This window comes from Mytilus galloprovincialis, chromosome 12, assembly GCF_965363235.1.
Source record: "Mytilus galloprovincialis chromosome 12, xbMytGall1.hap1.1, whole genome shotgun sequence".
NCBI classification, from domain to species: Eukaryota; Metazoa; Mollusca; class Bivalvia; order Mytilida; family Mytilidae; genus Mytilus; species Mytilus galloprovincialis.
The window spans coordinates 39,041,770-39,064,339 of record NC_134849.1 but is presented as its reverse complement, the minus strand read 5'-3'; the positions used below and the strand labels follow the sequence as shown (position 1 = coordinate 39,064,339).

Sequence of the window (22,570 nt, the reverse complement as noted above, 5' to 3'; positions counted from 1 at the left end):
AGTTTTGTTTGTCTTCCTTGGTGTGTTTAAGGTAGATGGGGTGTCTAAATTATAACCCATAAAATGTTTTAATGATTTGCCAAAATGTAGTTTATATTTTGCTTTAAAAAAAAGAAATAAAAGTAATAGGTCACCTATCTTATGTTCATGCTACACGGTGTTTAAAATTGACAGATTTAGTGTAGATTATGCATGGAAAACCCAATTTTCTCCAATAAACCGTAAACTACACCACAGAATTTGAGATAACATATGAAAAGTTAGCTTGAATAGTATGCTTTCAGTTAAGAAAAAGAAATAATGGGGTCACCGGACTCATTTTCTTGCTAAATAATAAAACAGAGAAAATTCTTACACATTCTGTTGTAATAAAACCTCAATCTGAATTATCTGCCCTTGCATTTGAGTTGCCTTCCCTTATGTGGCAAAGTTGGAAAAAAAATTGATCAAACAAAAGTTTTCTGTTTTTAGTAAAATACAACAATAGATATGATAAAACACGTCATTCTCTATATGGAAGTGAAAGTTCTTATACATGAACTACCTAAAATTTGAACATTCCTTTAAAGATCTAGACCTTGTTTTCTGTCATTTAAAAATCTAAGATGGAGGAGACACCCTATCCACCTCAAGATATTGTTGGTATTTTGATATTTTTTACCAGCAATGTTGTTGTCAGGTTTTCTTTTAATTATGAGCTTGAATGTCTCTCTGATATCTCCCAACTCTTTTTTCCTGTGTTAGAGCTGTTTTCTTTTTTTTTTCTTTTGAGAGGATGCATTTTTACGTATTCAAACCATATTGATAGATTGCATATAGTTTGATTTTCTACATAATAACCGTATCATTTGTTCGGCAAGCAATTAAAAAGTATAACCACAAAAACACTGAATCCCGAGGAATATTATAAAAGGGAATTTCTAATAAAAAGCTAAAACACATTATACGAATTGGTATCAACTGTCATATTCTTCACCTGGGACCGACATTGTCCTATATTGGAAATTGTGGATAATACCTGTTGTTTTAAGCTAGCCAAACTTCTCACTTGTATGATAGTCGCATCCAATCCCATTATATTGACAACGATATGTGAACAAAACAAACAGACATACTAAATAAAAATGCAAACATAGCAGGACAGCAGTCAGCATTGTATTATAATTTTACTCTTCATAAAACAAACGTACACGTAACAAAGAGGCATAAAAAGGCATATCGACCAAGATTGTTAGCATACATAAAAGACAATATTACACACATTTACTATAGTGCAATAACAAAATGACGGGGTGTATGCGAACAGAGCCACGTCATATTTGTGTAAAAAAAACAACTGAAAGGCATATAGACAAATCAAATATTTAGCAAACACGAAAGACCAGAATACAATAAAATGTTTATCATTAGCACAATTACGAAACAGAGCCACGCTATACATGTATGTATCATAAATTCACCACAAAGGCATACAAACTAAGCACGTTAGTAAAAAAAAAAGACTGTCAGAGAACAATGACACAATGGCGGGATGTACCAGTACTGAGCCAAATTAAATAATAAATGTAATATTCATAGAAACCAAAAAAGTAGATTATAACACGTGTTTTAGATAATAAAACAACGTCAGTACCCATAATCTATTTATTTCTATTCTGCTATTGCAACGTCTTTGAGAAATATTTTTATTGTATACGTAACTTGTCGTTCAAAATATTTTCAGAATTATAATAGAACAATGACATAATGTCATTTTAATTAAACATAATTACGGGATGTTTAAAAGTACTGAGCCACATCATATGTAACAACGAAACACAAAAAGTCACACGCACAAAGCACACCAGCAAAAAATAAAAGATAATACAAACACGACATTCACGGGATGCATACGTTATATTGCTTAAAACGTTTGTTTTGACCTAAACTATACCTTCGTTTTCTGTGGATCAATTCAGATGAGTTTAATATGTAGGTGATGCAACTATATGAAACATTTATATGAAATGTATGAAATGCACGAAATAAATAATTGACGTTTGACTCTAAACTCACATCAGATTACTTAGCAGAGACGTAGTAAACACTAGTTATCCTAAGTAGACAATAACTAGTTCTATTTCGACAATAGCATGCACCCGAAAACAAGAACAATTGGACATGTTGGTGTATAAAGATGAAACATGTACACCTAGTTATGTATTTTATATTTGTATGACGAATGGTTTGTAATGAAAGGTACAGTGGTAAATTAAATACATATATATTCAGGACAATTACTAGTACAACAGCTATATAAATATAAATACGATTTATGTTTAACTTCATTTTAACTAAAATCATACCTTCATCCTTTGTCGAACAGTTCAGAAAACAATGAATCCCAACATCGCCATAGTGACGACAGTTTGATGCATCTATATTGAAGGTGCAATTTAGTAATTCATTTTCTGAACCAGAACAATTTACGTTATTTAACCATACGGTATCTATCCCATCGTCTACTTTATGTGCAGGAAGCATCATTCCTGAACTGTAAATACATTATCCTAATGCAATTATTTTGTCTCAATGGTTCTGATTGGATGACAGTTAGCGTAAATGCCGACATTTTGAATTGTTGTATGTATTAACATATAATGTCTACAATAAGAAGCCAAAAAACTCACATGTTGCACCTAAACATCTTCTTTTTATCAAATTTTATTACATTGTGAAACGGCACAGAAGCCAGAAAACACCCGGTGTTTATGTTTGACACCGGAAGCATACATATGACGTCACATAGTGTAGGGACCAAAGAAGATAACATCTTTTTGCAGAATTTTCTTTAATGCAGATTTTACACTGAAATAATGGTTGAAATTTATTTCTGAACGTGTGTTGTATTATAATAGAGATAACTTTATTGTATTTGAAGTTTGCAGACGTCCACCGGTAGTTTTACTGTCGCAAATACCAGTTTATCTGTCTCTGCTCCGCGTCGCCAGGTAAACTAAATTTGCGACAGTAACACTACCGATGGACGTCCTTAAAGCTTCAAATACAATACCGTTATCTCTTAAATGGTGCATTGTGTTTGATATCAACTACTATCTGAAATCGATATTCTGTCAAGTGTAAACACTATTCACACACTGGCAAATTTAAGCGAAACAATTCGATTTTTTTTTTTTGCAAAGTTCTTGATACGGTAGAAATGGTATCATGATGTATAAATTTACACATTTGCAGACAATATTCTTATCCTAAGGTAGTTTATGGTTTCATTTCAGTCCTTTTCTACTTACCACCTGAGAAATATACCTACGGATATGTCTTTCCTTACCAGTTCAGACTTCGAAATTTAAATAAACATCTAGATGACGCGTATACTTCATACTGGAACTACGTTACCTCATTGTTTTACTTGACCTGTGACCCCGGTTTTGTATTTTTGCGCCGAAGAGTTCATATGTTAAACAATATATTCAAAGTTATTTATTTTTCTATAAATTGACGATAATATGAAGTGCAGGTTTTGATGCCTATGTGGAGGAATACACTTCTTTTGTGTTGGATGATAATGTAATGGCCTCCGACAAAGTCACTTCCCCTCCCGGAAAGAAAGATTACAAGCGTACCTCTTCTTTTTGTGGTAAAAATTCCAATTTGTCAGACTTAGAAAGTTGTATGATGACTAGAATTGAAGAACAGGACAAACAATTTGATTCAATGATTGCTTACATGGGTAAATTTCTTGATTGACTACAAGTCGAATTAACTGATACCGGAAAACAAGTTTCAAGGTCGGAACATGAGAATTAAAATACGGTCACAGTTGATGCATTTAGTGCTGCTCGTAGACCACTGATCCCTTTGAACAGTGCTGTTTATGAACATCAACATAGCGGTGATGAAATTTAAAACGCTATATGTTCGAATGTCGAATTCGGAACGTCAAAATGGTAGCTTTTTTATTCTGTGCAGAGGTCTCTAAAAATTCTGATCCTGATGATGTCAAAACTTATGACAGTATATCAGGTTTAGTTTAACCTGGTGAATATGACAGGTTACAGATCTATTTATGTAACATATATGAAAAATCTCAATAAACAGAGAAGCAAGAGAAATCTGTGAGCCGCATATAATACGTCGCCGTTTATGCATATATTCATATTCCGGTTCATAAAACACACGGAACATTTCTACGATTTTTTTTGCATGCAAGGCAAATGTTACCAATTTGTGTTTTCGTCTTTCTCAAGCACCTCGAGTGCTCATCTGAGAATCAAAACATACGCCCAGCAACTTCGTTGATGATTTGTTTCCAGTGAATGCTCAAGAGAAAATGATAATTTCAGACAAAAAGCAAACACTAAGTCTACTTATAATATTTGGATTTATAGTAAATCTTCAAAAATATTGTCTTCTCCAATCACAAGAGATCACTTACATAGGGGCATTATTCAGTTTCAAGAACGATATTTATAGCGTCTTGCATATAACTGATCTTCAATGCACGCCTTTATGCGAGGCCTATCTGATTACATCTAATTCATTTCTGGAAACCCTTTATCAGAGATCTCACTTTTCAAATTTCATTTACACAACACCTGAAGGTCATGTGCGGTAGTAAATTGACAGAACAAACACTACCAAGGACAAGTTATTACACAAGTGGTTGGCAACGGTCACAATAACAACAGATGCTTCAAAGACGGGATTTTAAAGTCACAAGAACATCACATTTTTCAATGTTTTTGATCTGTTTAAGAACAGAATCAACACACAAATCTATTCGAATTGGAAGCTGTAATAAGAACTGTTCAACATTTCCTACTACAGTTACAAACACAAAATGTTCTGCTCAAATGCAACAACACAACACTCATTCAATGTGTGAACAACCAGGGGCATCACGTCGACATTCATTTATTACAAGACATGGTGTCTACATAAAATGGCAATGCAAACAAATCTGACATTCAGCTCATAAAACGGAAACATTTAACTTTCTGTCAGATCATCTGTCTAAAAACAAAATACAAACAACAGGGTGGACACTGAACAAACAGCTATTTAAATTAGTGTTTATAATGTGAGGAGAACTAACAAAATATTTGTTTGCCTCAGTACACAATCTCAACAGACCAGTGTTTTGTGCTTGGGTACCTCATTCCAGTACTCAGCTAGCTCTCACCATAACAAAAAAAAACTAATTGAATATAGAAAGTTTCTTAGAGCATCACGGAGACTGGGCACACAGTAAAACTTTACATTTAAAATAAAAAAAAAGAATGATAGTGGGTGTAGTGAACAGGAAATCAACCCTATGCAGCTACTTCAGCATAATTAGCATATGTCTTATCTCGCTTGTACACTTTAGGTTGATAATATCGTACTATTGCAGGTTATAGGTCAATGGTATTTCCCTTGCTACCTTCAATAGACAATGCTTCATTAGGCAATTAGACTACATGTACTTAGAGCGGTTTTCAATTTAATGCCTCCTAAATTAAATTTAGTCAAATAAAAAGATTTACAAATTGATTTGGACATTTTGCAAATATCTGGTCTACATATACAACTTTCACCAAGTTTTATTTAAGACATGTAGATGTTAAGGTTTTATCCAAATATGTATATAACTTTTGAGACCCATCAAACATTGTCAAAAGAAAGGTACATTTTTTCTGTGATGTGCAGTTTGATAAAAAGGACAAAAGGATTTTAGTACATAACGAGATTGTGTGAAGTAGACGACGTTGAATTAAAAATGATCAAGTTGACTTGTATCCAAAAATAGGCAGATCGGAAACATCTTGACTTTAACTACTGACTACATAAATTTAGGATTGATTGTAATTATAATATTCCAAATAAACTTATATTTTTTGTTAAGATAAACAAGACTTTTACCTGGCATAGCCATGCATAAAATGTATTTCGGCATTTCTGTTCGAAAAATAGCGTGTTAAATAGCATAGAACGTATTAGTAGTAAACATTCTCTATTTTTCATCAATAGGTTATCAAATACTAATTTTTCTAATGTGTATATTGAAAATTACGTGAAAGTGTAAAAAATGACAATTGCTACCTTTCATACTTTTAGTTTCATTGATAAAACGGAATAAGGACTGGCCCGGTGTCCAGTTTAAAAGTCATTTAATTTACTGTACACGTTGGTGCACGGTCTGAATAAATCAATATACTCGTATGATAAGCATACACAGTTTGAAAATATTCTAATAATAACTTTATCCAATCAAATTGTATCAGATTCAATAACAATAGACGGTCCACATCATAATCAGTAATAGGGGTAAACTGGTTAGGGAGAAACTGACAGATATTTAAGGTTGAGATTTATGCAATAACGAATAAAAATGTTTATATAATTTCAAAAACATTTACTTATGTATTTAAGGCGATAAAAAGTTTAGTCTTCAAAAGTTCACATAACTTTTGACTTGATACAGAAAATTTGTCATTGTAAACTATTTGATGTTGCACAAATAATACATGATTTTAAAGAAAAATCATTTCTGAAAACACTGCAAAAGATTTCATTCGTATTGATTAAGTAATCTTGGCATAATGTGCGTTGAAATGGACAGTGGTAAAGCAAACATCGAATTCCCTCACAAAATGTTATAACACACTATAACAAACGAAACAAAATAAGGACAGTGTCAATAGTGTATAGCATTTATAGTGTACAAAAACAGGTATTTAAAATGAACAATTGGTAGGAATTAAAGATTATACCCAGGATGTAGAGATTCAGAGCCATAGAAAATTACCCTACCACAAGAGAGGTAACGATTAACAATATATCCGTATGTACATTTATCAGGTGCACAGTAGGAAATGAATGAAATTATTTTTTTTTTCAAATTCAAAAAATGTTACAAAAAATTATAGAAAATTACAAAAAAAAAATGTGTACAGATTAAGTAAGTCATGTAGGTGGCGCAGTTGCGGTTGGAATTATCGCCGTCGTCTAGATGTTTTATTTTTAATTGCAAAGTCTGGACTGGTAAAGAAAGTAATATCCGTATGTGTATTTATCAGGTGGTAAGTAGAACACTTTAAAATTTCAATCCAAAAGAACAATCATCAGTCTGTTAAATCTTGAGGACGCGCAGTTGGTTTGCACAGGGTGACATGTGCATTATGTAATCATACTCATTGCAACTTGCATGAAACACTCACCGATTGACGGACTTTATTTTCCTGAGTCCATTCATTGGTATCGTACCATATAATATACTTGTCGTGTTTATTTATTAATAATTTAATTTTGAATTTAACACGTCTTTTAATTGGCTGACGTCGTTTTGTTTATCAGCCAATAGACATAATTTTGTCACGTGACCGTGACGTCCTCAACGTTTTTTCATGATTAACTCCGGTTTAAAACAGATTTAAGAACTAAGTTATAAGAAATGACTGTAATATTGTGGCTGTCTTTTCAAAATATCATAACAAATGTGGTGCATACTTTAAATAATCCGCTACGCAAGTTATTCAGTGTTCACCATACTTTTGATATTATTCCTTCAAAGACACATAAAATGTTAAAGTCATTCCTTAAATAAAAATTATATTTGTTTATATAATTTGATTGTTGTCGTTTTTATTTTCAATTTGTCGAGTATCTTTTTTTTTTCATTAGCGAAAAACTGACTGGTTGATTTTGATAAATGGCTTTTGGAATTTATTGAAAAGTATATAATGTAAAATCTTTATTCAAATTAAGATAACGAAAACAATTGTCCAACCGTTTAATAGTATATCTAGATTTCGAAAAACCTGGATATTTTTTTGGAAGAACTAAGTTTAAATTGAGACAAAGCAACGTATATCTATTACGTTTTGAATTTATTATCCATTATATTGATACACACCAATATCCGAGCTGTCTACATGCTACTTCTGCATCAACATTCGCAAACTGATTATCGCATACTGTTCCCCATTCACCTTTGTATTTAATCTCTAGTCGTCCTTGATTCTGAGCAAAACCCTCAGTAATACGCAAGTCACCTGCAAAGTAGAATTATATTTACATTTTTCAAATGCAAGATTCAGCTTTAAGCATATTTTAGTATCCAATGCTTTTGTTGTATTTCATCTGTATGCTTAGTTTTTATTTTCATTCTAAACATTAGATGTATGTTTCTAGGGTAAAACAGTTGTGCCAGTGGTTATTTAGATACAAATTTGCAAAGACAAATGAACTATGTACACACAATATTGAGGTTCGTTGAGCTTGTTTAAATAGATTACACCGTAATGAAAAATATGTATGTATTAGTTTGATGTAAATTTTACCAAGAAAGAAGTTATGCATATGCCATGATATGTTTTCTTTGTTTCTCAAATGGATGGTTTATCAGTAAAAGTCTAGAGGTAATTTAAATTCATATCTAGGAGATAAAGTTATATATATATCCTATCGTTATTTATAAGATATCCTACATACATGTATGTATGTAGGATATCTTAAAAAATTTAACCAAAATCCCACCTTCATCTTTTGTTGAACAGCTGAGAAAACAATGGATGCCGACATCTTCATAATGACTACAGTGCAATGAATCAGCATTGTATGCACACTGCAATAATGTACTTTCAGCGCCTGTGCAATTTAGTTCATTTAACCAAATGGCACCTATACCATCATCTATCATATGTGCGGGCTGCATGATTCCTGAACTATAAATACATGAACGATACAAAAGGGTTAGATATTCGGTACCTTTTCTTTCTGGAACCTAAATGTATATTCTAAGAAATCATATAACTGTTCATGTAAATGCATTAAAAAAAACCATTAAAACTATTCATACACATTTAAGACATTAGTTTAGAAAGCTAAAATAATATTCCTGTATGTCAATTCACGTTAAATCTCTATAAAAAAAGCCAAGGCACTTAACATGATGAACACTTCCATGCAATAAGGTTTTAGTAAAACTAGAGAAGTGTGTTGTTTCAGAGCAGGAAGAACAAAACAAATCTGTTTTGGGAGCATTGTTTTAAAAGGTTTAGCTATACAGCTTTTAATTATGGATTCAATTACAAAGCCTTAACGGATTCAGGAACCTATTTGAACAGAAATTATATTAAAACCAAATATAAATTAAGTCTTCAATCATTCATTACGGCACTATTAAAGACAATATTTTATGGACTCTTCTACTGTTCAATGTATTCGGTTTCGAACGCTATTAATGCACCAATTCTATCAAGTGTTTTATTTCTTCTATTTGTTACGTAATTGAATCTCCTGTGCATAACGTGATCAAACAAACAACAATCTGAAGTCGGAAATTACAAATAATATCATTTAGTTACAAATAATCATGATGATACAAAATAGCATAATAACAAAATATATGTGGAATAAAATTAAGAATATTACAGAAGACCAGAATGACAGTTTCAAGGGATAACATTGGTGCTAGATAGTTGACATGATTTGCAATGCCTATGTTAGTACTACTTTGCTATTTTCTGGATTTCCTCCTTATGTAGGAGGAAGCGGGTTTGCCCGAATTGAACCACATAATTATGTTAAAAGGTAACATAACAAATCAGCTTAGTCTTCATTCGAATTGACTTATTAACAGGCTTTTAGATATGTATTATTTCACTACTTGAACAACTTGTCTACCAATCCCGTCGGTTAAACGATACTTTGATACGATGACAGAAACATGAACATAAAGACGTTATCGTAAAGTATTTATTCTTAAATTGATAAATTTAGATATTGTAACACTTGTAATGCATGACTTTGGAAATACATTTCCGAATATCTAAATTTTAAAATAAAAGTAAAACATGTATAATACGATTACAAAGCATCTTAACTTGCCAAAGAAAAGTAACCGTGTGCTAAAGATGAGAAAAAGGTTAAGAGCACAAATGAAAATGCTGATAAAAATTGTATGATGTGTACCAATGCATCGATGTCTCCTATACGATTGGTATTGCCTTAAAATATATCATGGTCATAAAGGTCGATGACCAAATAGTTCCCTTTGTCTAACCTAATTAAATATTACAATCTAAATGTCAAATAATTAACCATATATTGTCTTTAGTTGATTTGGTTGATATTATGGTAAACAAAACAATGATTTGAATTGCTTTTTACATGTGTCATTCTACTTCAAACGTAATACACACCAAAATCCTAGCTGTCTACAGGCTACTTCTGCATCATTATTATCAAAGTGATAATCACAAACTGTTCCCCATTCACCATACCGGTATATTTCCAGTCGTCCTTGATTCGCAGTAGAACCCGATATTATACGCAAGCCACCTGCAAGATCGATTACATAATGTACACTTGATGTGCTAATCGTATATGCAATTGATCATTCGTAAACAGACACTAAATACGTTAGAAAGATGTATGTACAATTTACCTGATAAATATGCAAATAAATGCATATTAAAATATTCAGGATCTTTTTGGCACCTTGATTTGAAACAATTTATCATGGGTGATTTAACTAATTAACTCGCGCAAAAATTGAAAAAGAGCTTAATTCTCTTAATAACAAAAGAAAAACACTGATTATATCTTCAAATAGCTTACAGTGGTATATTCAATAACGAGTTTTTCTTATGACACACCCTAATTTGGTAGCGGTGTTTTGATCAAAATATTTCATGTTAAATCATGTGTTACGTAATTTCATCTGATAAATATGTTTATGTAAATGATTACTGGAAAATCAGTTACGGTCAAAACAACTGCCAACTAAATGTAACTAACCTGAAAGCTGACCATTGACCACACATGTCAATTTCATCGCAGCAAGCATCATAATCAATATCAAATGGTTCATTCTGCCTATAAAATAAATTATGTATTCATTTTGATCTGAAACTACTGCATTACAGCATGAAGCTCTCGTCGAAAAAGGATTAACCATACAAACAGTGCTGTTTTTGTTTAATTGATGAATACATCTGAATATGAGATATACCACCTACAGGTATAATTTTGTTTTATACACTTTTACAAACAAATTTAAAGGAAACATTCCATTTCCACTATAACACGTAGAAGTCTTTGTATATCCGGTAACACAGGAAATCATGAAACAATGGATTATATAAAGATTTAAGCATACCTCAAATAAAATTTCTTTTAATTTTCAGAAAAAAAAAATCAAGTTCGCTTATGTCCGATACGTTACTTGGGGAACTACGATTGAAAAAGAGTTACTAAGACGAGTCTAACGTTTAATTCTTCATGCATAAGTACCTATCATTAGAAGTGTCAGTATGCTCTTATATATCATGTATATGTTTACATTGCACATGTACCATATATTTCCATAGAAAAAAGAAGTGGTCGAAACGTAACAGTAAAACTTATATGCAATGAAAACGTTTTATTATACCACATGACACATGTATGATCTTGCCCTAACCTCAACGAAAAAAGAATTGTATTCATACTCCTTATTTGAAGTTGAAATAAGGCTCTTTGTTCAGTTTATTTCACTCATAGCATGTAATGAAGATGTTCCTAACAAATCTTTTTGTTCAAGATAAATTGAGGATATAGACAATACAACTGTTTTAATGGGAGTACCTCTACTTTAGCGGACCCCATAAAAAGTACGGGAAACTATAGTAAGTACTAGTATATAGGAATTGGTCCCGCTAAAAAGTTAAAAACGAAAATAGGCCAAAAATCAAAAAAAGAAGGTCAAAATCGAACTCCCCAGGTCAAGTTTTGTTTAAAAAACTGTTGTTTTAAACAGTTTTTTAAATGAAAATTACAAAATCTAGTAGAAATACGTCTTGGTAAGTGTACAAAATGTCTACGCTTCCGTAACTCAGGTAGGTATATCACGTGATAAAAATTCCATTATCTGTGACCTCTATGTCATGAATATTCATGAATAAGTGACGTCATAGTCAACCGTAACGTAAAATCAGCTGTGTTTACAAACACTGTTACAATGTAAATACGGAAATGCCGATCAAGTTAAAAGATTTGTTTATTATTTGTGAAAGTGTTGAGAAAATTATTCAGTGGTGTTTTTCACTAGGATTAATTCTAGATTTATCTGGAGAGGTATGTAAAAAGTGTAGCCATGGACATTTCGGTTTAAGAAAAGACAGTTCTTTTTCAAACGACATTTTTTATTGGAAGTGTAGCAACAAAAAATGCAATAAAAAGGTCTCCATCAGAAACGGATCCTGGTTTCAAGGACATAATTTAAGTTTGGAAAAAATATTATTCATCACTTATTTCTGGATTTACAAAATAGACCAAGAATTTGTTAAACATCAACTTTCTATTTGTAATCAAACAATCGTAGATTGGTACAATTATTGCCGTGAAGTTTGCATAGAAATTTTGGAAATAGACAGTGAAAAAATAGGTGGCGAAAACGTTATCGTAGAAATAGACGAAAGTAAATTTGGAAAAAGAAAATACCATAAAGGGCGTCGAGTTGAAGGACAGTGGGTCTTTGGAGATATAGAAAGAGACAGTAAAAAAAGTTTTTTTGCATCAGTAGAAAATCGGACAAAAGAAACACTATTAAAATTAAAAACCAATTGTTCAGAGAACAATTGAAGGTCTTTCCATCAAAACAATGTATTTTGATATGAAAAGTTGTGAAACTAAGTTTAAAATGTCATTTCAATCGTCAAATGATAGCTCCTAGTAAGCTGATTCCAAAAATATATTGTTTCTATACATTTTTTTTAAATAAGGGAGATAATTTGTTACTTCCGGTTTGAAAAATGTTACTTCCGATTATATTTGAATATTTACTTGACACTGATTCCAAAAATATCTGGTTCTATATACTTTTATATTAATAAAGTACAAAAAAATAGCTACTTCCGGTTTACAAAAGGTCACTTCGGGTTGTTTTTTTCAAGGTTAAATGGTTTGATACCTTTTTCTAAAAGTTGTATATCTTTATCATGTATACATATAGAATAAAAGCAAAGGTCAAAATCTAGAACGTCAAATTAAGCTATGACCTTGAGATCAATTTCAAGGTCATAAACCAAGGACCTCAAATCAAAAGACCATAAGTCTTAATTATATTTAGTTAATGAGTTATATCACCAAACGCGTATTTTTAAATACAAGAGGGGAGAAAACTCCCTTTTACATTCAACGTACGCTTGCAATCAAAATTTACATCTTACGACATGTCGCAACTAACAATTTAGTAAAAATAATTTGTTGATATCTTATACAGTCTTTGGATATAAGTGAAAATAAGCCAAATTCAAATATTAGAATATGACCTTGACCTTTGACCTTGACCTAATTTTCATTTTTTGGGACCAAGGACCTCAAATCAAAAGATCCTAGGTCTCTATCACTTATGATTTATAAGATAGAAATTCATATCACTTATATCAGATGCATAAGGGGATATAACTCTCATATGGAGCGGTCATATCGCTTCGGTCAAAATAGGACAAATCATGCGAAGGATATAACGAGCAATTTTGTAAAATAAAATTGTCATAATCTTTTACGGTTGCGAAGGAGATGCGCTAACAAGGAAAACAGTGTTTGGGGAGATAACTCCTACAAAGAAAAGTTTCCGGTTACGCAGGGTAAATTTCAAAAGCGCATCAATTGTTCGATATCATATACCAAATATCTAAGAGACATATTGTGAAACAAATGTTTATCGCAAGAACAAAATTAGGCGGAAGAAAAAAAAAAAAAAATAATCAGAAGAAAAACAATAGGTCTTTCCACAGAAAAGTGGAAAGACCTAATAATAATAATCAGAACAAATACAATAAGTCTTTCCACAGAAAAGTGGAAAGACTTAATAATCAGAACAAATACAATAGGCTTTCCACAGAAAAGTGGAAAGACCTAATAATCAGAACAAATACAATAGGCTTTCCACAGAAAAGTGGAAAGACCTAATAATATGGAAAAAACTGGAGTTGTCGTTCGTTTTCCGTTGATAGGATAGATAGCACACAACCTATATTCAGTTGTAAGTGGAGGGTTAAAAAAAAAGGGGGGGCAAAAGGGGGTCTCGGGGAGATTTTTTTTATTTTTTTATTAACGGAACAGAATGGTTAAAAAGGTTTTTTATAATATAAATCAATTGCTTTTTTAAAGCAATTGTAGGGGGTCTTTCCCCCTTTAAAATTAATTGAATTTGGGAGGGGGGGGGGTGTTTGTTTGTTTGTTTGTTTGTTTGTTTGTTTCTGTATGGGGTCTATATTATTGTTACCGGAGAAGTTTCATGTTTAGTTTGGAAAGTTTTTCTTTTATTTTAGATACAGCGCGCGCGCAAGATTGAGGAGACATCACGTGACGCGGGTTTATATTAGGAAAAACTTAGTCTTTTAATTTCTTTTTAGGTCGGGACCTTGAACAGACAACAAGTCTAGAGATGGAATGTACACAATGTAATTTCTTTTGTCATTGTAGGAAATTGACATTTTGATCACAGTTCAACAGCAGTGCATGTTTTGGATTTAATCGATCCGGTGTAACTTTAAAACACATTTAATGATTATTTTTTGATAATGTCCATTTTTCAGCACCTGTTTGTAACACAGATTAGTATTTCAATCTCGGAGCGGACATTTTATTGTAGGTTTTTACTGAGATTGACGGACCTAGCAAGCGATTTTTACTGCATTGCCATTTCTTTTTTCTAGGAAAAGTCTTGAGAGATATCTGCAAAAAGTTTTTTTATGAACCTTCAGTACATGTATGCCCTGCTGACTGCAAATTTTCAGGTCGATTGGACTTGTAGTTTCAGAGAATATGTGGATTTTTTTTCAGAAGAGACGTAAGAACAATAATAAAATAAAAATTTTCTTGAATAATTGAGAGTTTGTTCCTTCAATAAACTGTCATAAATAAACAGTCATACATATTGATTGATTGATTAGTTGGTTGATTGATTGGTTGGTTTGTTGGTTGGTTGATTAAACACGTTTGATAGGGTCACTTAGAACAAGGGGAAAAAGACCTCAAGAGACCTTGCATCCCGTATTAAACGCATGACACGGAAACATACATTAAGTGACTGATTGGTTGGTTGGTTGGTTGGTTGGTTAAACACGTTGGTTAAACATGTTGGTTTAACACGTTGGTTAAACACGTTGGCTGGTTAAACACGTTTGATAGGCTCAATTTAAACAAGCGAAAAAAACCATCTTGGATCCCGTATTTAACACATGAAACGGAAACATGCATTGATTTATTTATTGGTTGGTTGGTTGGTTGGTTGGTTGGTTGGTTAAACACGTTGGTTAAACATGTCGGTTAAACACGTAGTTTAAACACGTTGGCTGGTTCAACACGTTTGATAGGCTCAATTTTAACAAACGAAAAAAAACCATCTCGGATCCCGTTTTTAACACATGAAACGGAAACATGCATTGATTGATTGATTGGTTGGTTGGTTGGTTAAACACGTTGGTTAAACACATTGGATAGGCTCAAAATTGGATCCCGTATTTAACACATGAAACGGAAACATGCATTGATTGATTGATTGATTGGTTGGTTGGTTAAACACGTTGGTTAAACATGTTGGTTAAACATATTGGTTAAACACCTTGGTTAAACACATTGGTTAAACATATTGGTTAAACACATTGGTTAAACATATTGGTTAAACACCTTGGTTAAACATAATGGTTAAACACGTTGGCTGGTTAAACACGTTGGATAGGCTCAATTTAAACAAGCGAAAAAAAAAACATCTTGGATCCCGTATTTAACACATGAAACGGAAACATGCATTGATTGATTGATTGATTGGTTGGTTGGGTGGTTGGTTGGTTGGTTAAACATGTTGGTTAAACACGTTGGTTACACACGTTAGATAGGCTCAATTTAAACAAGCGAAAAAAACCATCTTGGATCCCGTATTTAACACATGAAACGCAAACATGCATTGATTGATTGATTGGTTGGTTGGTTGGTTGGTTGGTAAGTTGGTTAAACACGTTGGTTAAACACGTTGGTTAAACATGTTGGTTAAACACGTTTGCTGGTTAACACGTTAGATAGGCTCAATTTAAACGAGCGAAAAAAAACATCTTGGATCCCGTATTTAACACATGAAACGGAAACATGCATTGATTGATTGATTGATTGATTGGTTGGGTGGTTGGTTGGTTGGTTGGTTGGTTGGTTAAACATGTTGGTTAAACACGTTGGTTAAACACGTTGGCTGGTTAAACACGTTAGATAGGCTCAATTTAAACGAGCGAAAAAGAAACATCTTGGATCCCGTATTTAACACATGAAACGGAAACATGCATTGATTGATTGATTGATTGATTGATTGGTTGATTGGTTGGTTGGTTGGTTGGTTGGTTGGTTGGTTGGTTGGTTAAACACGTTGGTTAAACACATTAGTTAAACATATTTGTTAAACATGTTGGTTAAACACGTTTGATAGGCTCAATTAAAACAAGCGAAAAAAAGAGACCTTGAATCCCGTATCAAACACATGAAACGGAAACATTGATTGATTGATTGATTGGTTGGTTGGTTGGTTGGTTGGTTGGTTGGTTGGTTGATTGGTTGGTTGGTTGGTTGGTTGTTTGGTTGAAATTCAAACACACATAAAACTGTTTAAATAGTGCCAAAAACCACATAATTTGATGACCTTGACCTTTGACCTTGTGACCTTCGTCAAGGTCATTGCTCTACAAGGTCATTGCAAAAGACCCTATGGGTCAAGGACCTTTGTTTAAGAGTTTTGCCTAAATATGGCTTTTTAAAAACCATCGATGGGAGTTATGTCCCTTACATGATGGTAAAATCAATATAGTCATAATGTAAAAAAAGTTGCCCCTTGAAGTACTTAACATTTTTCACTGCTTAAATTTTCTGTATCTATAACCATTCAAGAATTATAGGGAAATCAAAGACATATGAAAATCTAAAATATGACCTTGACCTTTGACCTTGACCTAATGTTCTAAGTTAGGAATCAGGGGACTCAAATAAAAACATTCCAGGGTTATACGGTTAACGGTTTAGGAGTTAAAAAAACATACCGACAAATTTATTCCGTAAAGATAGATAACTCCTATAAAATTTCATCGAATCGCTTCGATCCAAATTAGCCAAAATTTTCTGAGGATGTAACGAACAATTTGTAAAAAGAATTTTGTCGCTATCTTTTTTTGTTACGAAGGAGATGCACACACATGATAAACAGTGAATAGGGAGATAACTCTTACAAAGAAAATGGTTCGGCTTAGCAGGGTGAAATTTAAAAGCGCATAAACTATACGATACAATATGAGAAATATCTAAGCGACATATTGCGAAACAAACATTTATCGCAAGAACAAAAGTTGGCGGAAAAAAAAAAATAATAATAATTAAAAACCAATTGTTCAGAGAACAATTGAAGGTCTTTCCATCAAAACAATGTATTTTGATATGAAAAGTTGTGAAACTAAGTTTAAAATGTCATTTCAATCGTCAAATGATAGCTCCTAGTAAGCTGATTCCAAAAATATATTGTTTCCATACATTTTTTTTAAATAAGGGAGATAATTTGTTACTTCCGGTTTGAAAAATGTTACTTCCGATTATATTTGAATATTTACTTGACACTGATTCCAAAAATATCTGGTTCTATATACTTTTATATTAATAAAGTACAAAAAAATAGCTACTTCCGGTTTACAAAAGGTCACTTCGGGTTGTTTTTTTCAAGGTTAAATGGTTTGATACCTTTTTCTAAAAGTTGTATATCTTTATCATGTATACATATAGAATAAAAGCAAAGGTCAAAATCTAGAACGTCAAATTAAGCTATGACCTTGAGATCAATTTCAAGGTCATAAACCAAGGACCTCAAATCAAAAGACCATAAGTCTTAATTATATTTAGTTAATGAGTTATATCACCAAACGCGTATTTTTAAATACAAGAGGGGAGAAAACTCCCTTTTACATTCAACGTACGCTTGCAATCAAAATTTACATCTTACGACATGTCGCAACTAACAATTTAGTAAAAATAATTTGTTGATATCTTATACAGTCTTTGGATATAAGTGAAAATAAGCCAAATTCAAATATTAGAATATGACCTTGACCTTTGACCTTGACCTAATTTTCATTTTTTGGGACCAAGGACCTCAAATCAAAAGATCCTAGGTCTCTATCACTTATGATTTATAAGGTAGAAATTCATATCACTTATATCAGATGCATAAGGGGATATAACTCTCATATGGAGCGGTCATATCGCTTCGGTCAAAATAGGACAAATCATGCGAAGGATATAACGAGCAATTTTGTAAAATAAAATTGTCATAATCTTTTACGGTTGCGAAGGAGATGCGCTAACAAGGAAAACAGTGTTTGGGGAGATAACTCCTACAAAGAAAAGTTTCCGGTTACGCAGGGTAAATTTCAAAAGCGCATCAATTGTTCGATATCATATACCAAATATCTAAGAGACATATTGTGAAACAAATGTTTATCGCAAGAACAAAATTAGGCGGAAGAAAAAAAAAAAAAAAATAATCAGAAGAAAAACAATAGGTCTTTCCACAGAAAAGTGGAAAGACCTAATTAATAAAAGACAACATAAAACCAGAAACCACAATCATCAGCGACTGTTGGAAGGCATATGATTGTCTAGGATCTGAGGGATTTGAACACTTAAAAGTCAACTATTCTGTAAATTTTGTAGACCCTGAAACAGGAGCGCATACAAATACGATTGAAAGTACTTGGCGAGCACTTAAAAAATCACTTCCAAAATACGGCACAGTAAAATCCCTTTATGACACTTATTTCAGTCAATATTGTGTACGAAAAAAATATATTATTGGCTCAAACGACCCTTTCCTAGCATTTATTAACCTTATTAAAAAAGTGTATAATCCGGAAAAACAAAAACAAGCCCTAATTACGACAGAAACCATCACGGTCAGTGTACCACAACCTGCATCTAAAAAACCAAGAGTACTAAACGAAATAACAAACACACTAAATTCTAGTATGGATGATTTTCAAGCTTAAATGGGTAAGTGCATTATATTTATTTTTAATTGTTCAGTTTCACTAGTTAAAATCACTTTTTAAAAATCATTTACATCTACGTCTTTCGAAGCGGTAAAAAAAATGGCCGCTGTTTATATTTCAGCATAGCAACGTAACTCGGGGTTATCGGTCATGCGCATAAATTGTGCATCTTCCAACTTCCGGGGTCCGCTAAAACAGATTCTTCCCTTTTAATGTACCAGAACAACTCCACCAACTTGTTTGAAAAATTCATAGAAAATGCAAACATTGAGACAACAATTTGTAATAGCAAGTGTTAATGTAGAGCAATATATGTTCACGACAAAGAAATGAAATAAGAAAACGTCAATACTACACATCGGAGAAAACACATCTAACGAATAGGTGTACAATACGACTACAGAAAAAAATAAAATCACAAAACTTTGTACCATGTGTATATTGTGAATACCACTGCATAATATATTATTTTTCTATTATTCTAAAAACATATTAGAGGTTCGCTGCATTTGAACAAGTTTTTGAAGAATGGGGATTTTTTATTTCTCTTGTTAGTTTTTTTCTCCCTTTTTTAAATTGTCAAGAGAACTATTCGTATACTAACACACAATTATATATATCATTAGTCACTTGTTGTATCGTTTTTCTTTAGAAATTAAAGTATCAAGTAACATATCTTATGAATGAATAGTATTAAAAAGATAGCTAGGTTGTTAAACTACTTCTTTTGTGTTATATTATTCATATTGCATATGGGAATATTTTAAACTATTTTTATTGTAACACGACAACGTACAATTGATATAAGTACATCTACACTAGAAAATTCATGGTCATAAAGGTAATTTAGAAAAATAAAATATATAAAATGTCAATAACGTTGTTAGTAATACAATATAAAAGCATGCATTCAAAGTTAAATAAACATTAAATACAAAATAAATATGGTAAAATCAAAGCTAAATCACTCCTAGTTTTTGTTGGGGTTCGTGTTGTTTATTCTTTAGTTTTCTATGTTGTGTCATGTGTACTATTGTTTGTCTGTTTGTCTTATTAATTTTTAACCATGGCATTGTCAGTTTATTATAGATTGATGAGTTTGACTGTCCCTCTGGCATCTTTCGTCCCTCTTGTATAGAAAAAGTCACTACAAAATTGTTTTATTAATATACAAAAATTACAGTACATATATGTTTAATTACAGTACGTTATTTTGATCATCTAACAGCATTCTAGCGTCATTCTAAAATAAACTTTCATTTCAACATGACATATTACATTCATGATAACACGAGCTTTCACAATAACCTGCACAGGTAAATAAAAATGAACAAAATATAAACTATAGTTGCATGATCCTAGTAAAAAAGATTAAAAGTGTTGAATGCTTCGTTCAGAAATGTATATATTGGAAAGGCATTTTAGAAAGTGCGCACATTTTATGAATGAAAGACCTCCGTACGTCATACACATGTACTTCGGTCGACGCGTTCACATCCTCAATTCATTTATAAACAGAAACAGTCAATTCTTTAATATAATGTGAAGTTATCATGTTATCAACAGTTGAATTTTGTTACAAACAGATAATATTGGGAATGGACAGTTTGTTTTACTTCTGTCTTGCTGCAGTCCCAATTGAGTTAAGCAAAAAAACGATTCTATGCATTTAATTTGATAAATAAATCGGTATATGTGTTCACATTAGAAAATCTATAAAACACGAAACCTCAAGTGGAATTAAAATGCGATCGATTTTTCATCTACATAAATGTTCGAATTTTGCATCTTGATTCTTAAATCACCACACTGACATTTTATGGAAATTAAATTGTCCAACCTGCTTCAAACATTTTGTCAAACGGTCAACTGATAAAAACTTTTGAAAATTTGCTTGTTATGATACTTTTATAATAATACTTCTTTGATCCTTGAAGAAAAATTACCTCCTCTCAAAAGTATCATTTGTTATAAAATAAAAAAAATTCTCATCACCCAATATGCAAAGTTCAAATTAAAAAAATCTACAAATCAACAAAAATAGAATACTTACAGATTTATCCTTTACCAAAAATAAACTGTTATGTTTAACTGCACACTGCGATTAACGTTACTGTCATACTATTTAAAAGATTTAAGAAATATGCTTCATATGTAGTAAAAAAAAAAAGTGATACGTCCTCTCTGAAAATGTCTTATAAAGACACGGATACATGGGGCTATAAACCAACTGTGGGTAGAAGTAAAAAATGAGGACGAAACCATTCATTGTAATCTGAACGCGACCAGATAAAGTATGTGATATTAGAATGTAGTTTATATTACGAAGTGTAGATTTTTTTAAGTACATGGCACCTAAAGGCTTACACTTAAAAAGTTTATTAAAATGTTGTTTATGTTTTGAAGTATTTATTTCTTAATTAGCTTTAGAGTACAATTTAAAAATCACTCAAGGCTCTTTAAATGTAAGAATATCAATAGAATGTTACCACATGCTGTACGACATAACCAATACGTCAAATTCTGAAATTACATATTATAGAATTTAATGATTCAGCATGCATTCGTTAATTAGTATACTAGACTTAGTGTAATTGACCGTCACTCCTTTTCATATATTAATAATCATGAAAACTAGTACAATAACACATAATTTTCTTTTCAGACCATGTGTTAAAATCGCGTACTGATTGTTGTTATGTTTTCTTTTTCGTTAAAAGGGAGAGGTGTTTTCCAATTCTATTTTATTTTATTATCTAACCGCGTGATCACTAAGTGTCTGATGCTATTGTCGAAAATAAATCTGGATTCAGGAATATAGAGTTCTTTAGTTCTAGATACTTACAACATGCCATTGAATTTCAGAAAAAAAAATTAAACAAATTTACTGATTTGTTTTATTTGTTATCAGACAAATTGTATGAAACTACTTCATGGTTTGAATACCTACTGAAAAGCAGTGCATAAAAAACGAGTAGAACAAGGGCATAAAGGAAACTTAGGTCGATTGTTTTCAAGTTCTCAGAAAGAGAATATGGAATTACATTGCCCTATTTTAAGGCAACTAGTATAGATAATATAGGCGTACTACCACCAAATCATGCATGGTACGTCACCTTAGACCAAAATTTACCAAAGAAATTAACATAATAATGTCCAATAAGTCAGTTAAACTGCATTTATTTAAAAAACAAAGTTTTCCTTCTAATTAGTCTTCTATAAGTCAGATACATGTACGCTATTATTTTATTTTGTGCCTGTGTTTGATAGGTTGTTTAAGTAATGTTCTATCGATCATATATTTAATGTTTAAATGTAGATGTGTCAACCATTACGTTAACATTAATGTGAATATTCTTGCATTTTGAAAAAAAAAAAAAAATTAATATTCTGTTCATTTCAATTGAGATATGGGGATTTAATTGTTTGAATACAACATTTTTTGACAGATACATATTACCACTAGTTAACAAACTGAACTTAGGTAAATAATAGTTTAAATGCTTCCTACGTCATTTTCATATTGC

At 31.8% G+C, this 22,570-nt stretch overlaps 1 protein-coding gene and 1 long non-coding RNA gene across 2 annotated transcripts; one reads left to right on the top strand and one right to left on the bottom strand.

The window, feature by feature from the left end:
* Positions 1 to 2,359: 2,359 nt before the first annotated feature.
* LOC143055645 (uncharacterized) lies at positions 2,360 to 10,320 on the bottom strand. Its single transcript, XR_012972112.1, has 4 exons — positions 10,185 to 10,320; positions 8,518 to 8,705; positions 7,895 to 8,033; positions 2,360 to 2,533 (listed from the first exon to the last, which is right to left on the bottom strand). It is a non-coding gene; the product is annotated as an uncharacterized LOC143055645 (long non-coding RNA).
* Positions 10,321 to 11,605: 1,285 nt separating this feature from the next.
* LOC143053655 (uncharacterized) lies at positions 11,606 to 22,010 on the top strand. The gene is made up of 2 exons (XM_076226443.1): positions 11,606 to 12,520; positions 21,955 to 22,010. The coding sequence occupies exons 1-2, from the start codon at positions 11,998 to 12,000 to the stop codon at positions 22,008 to 22,010; spliced, it is 579 nt and encodes a 192-aa protein (XP_076082558.1). The 5' UTR covers positions 11,606 to 11,997.
* Positions 22,011 to 22,570: the final 560 nt, after the last annotated feature.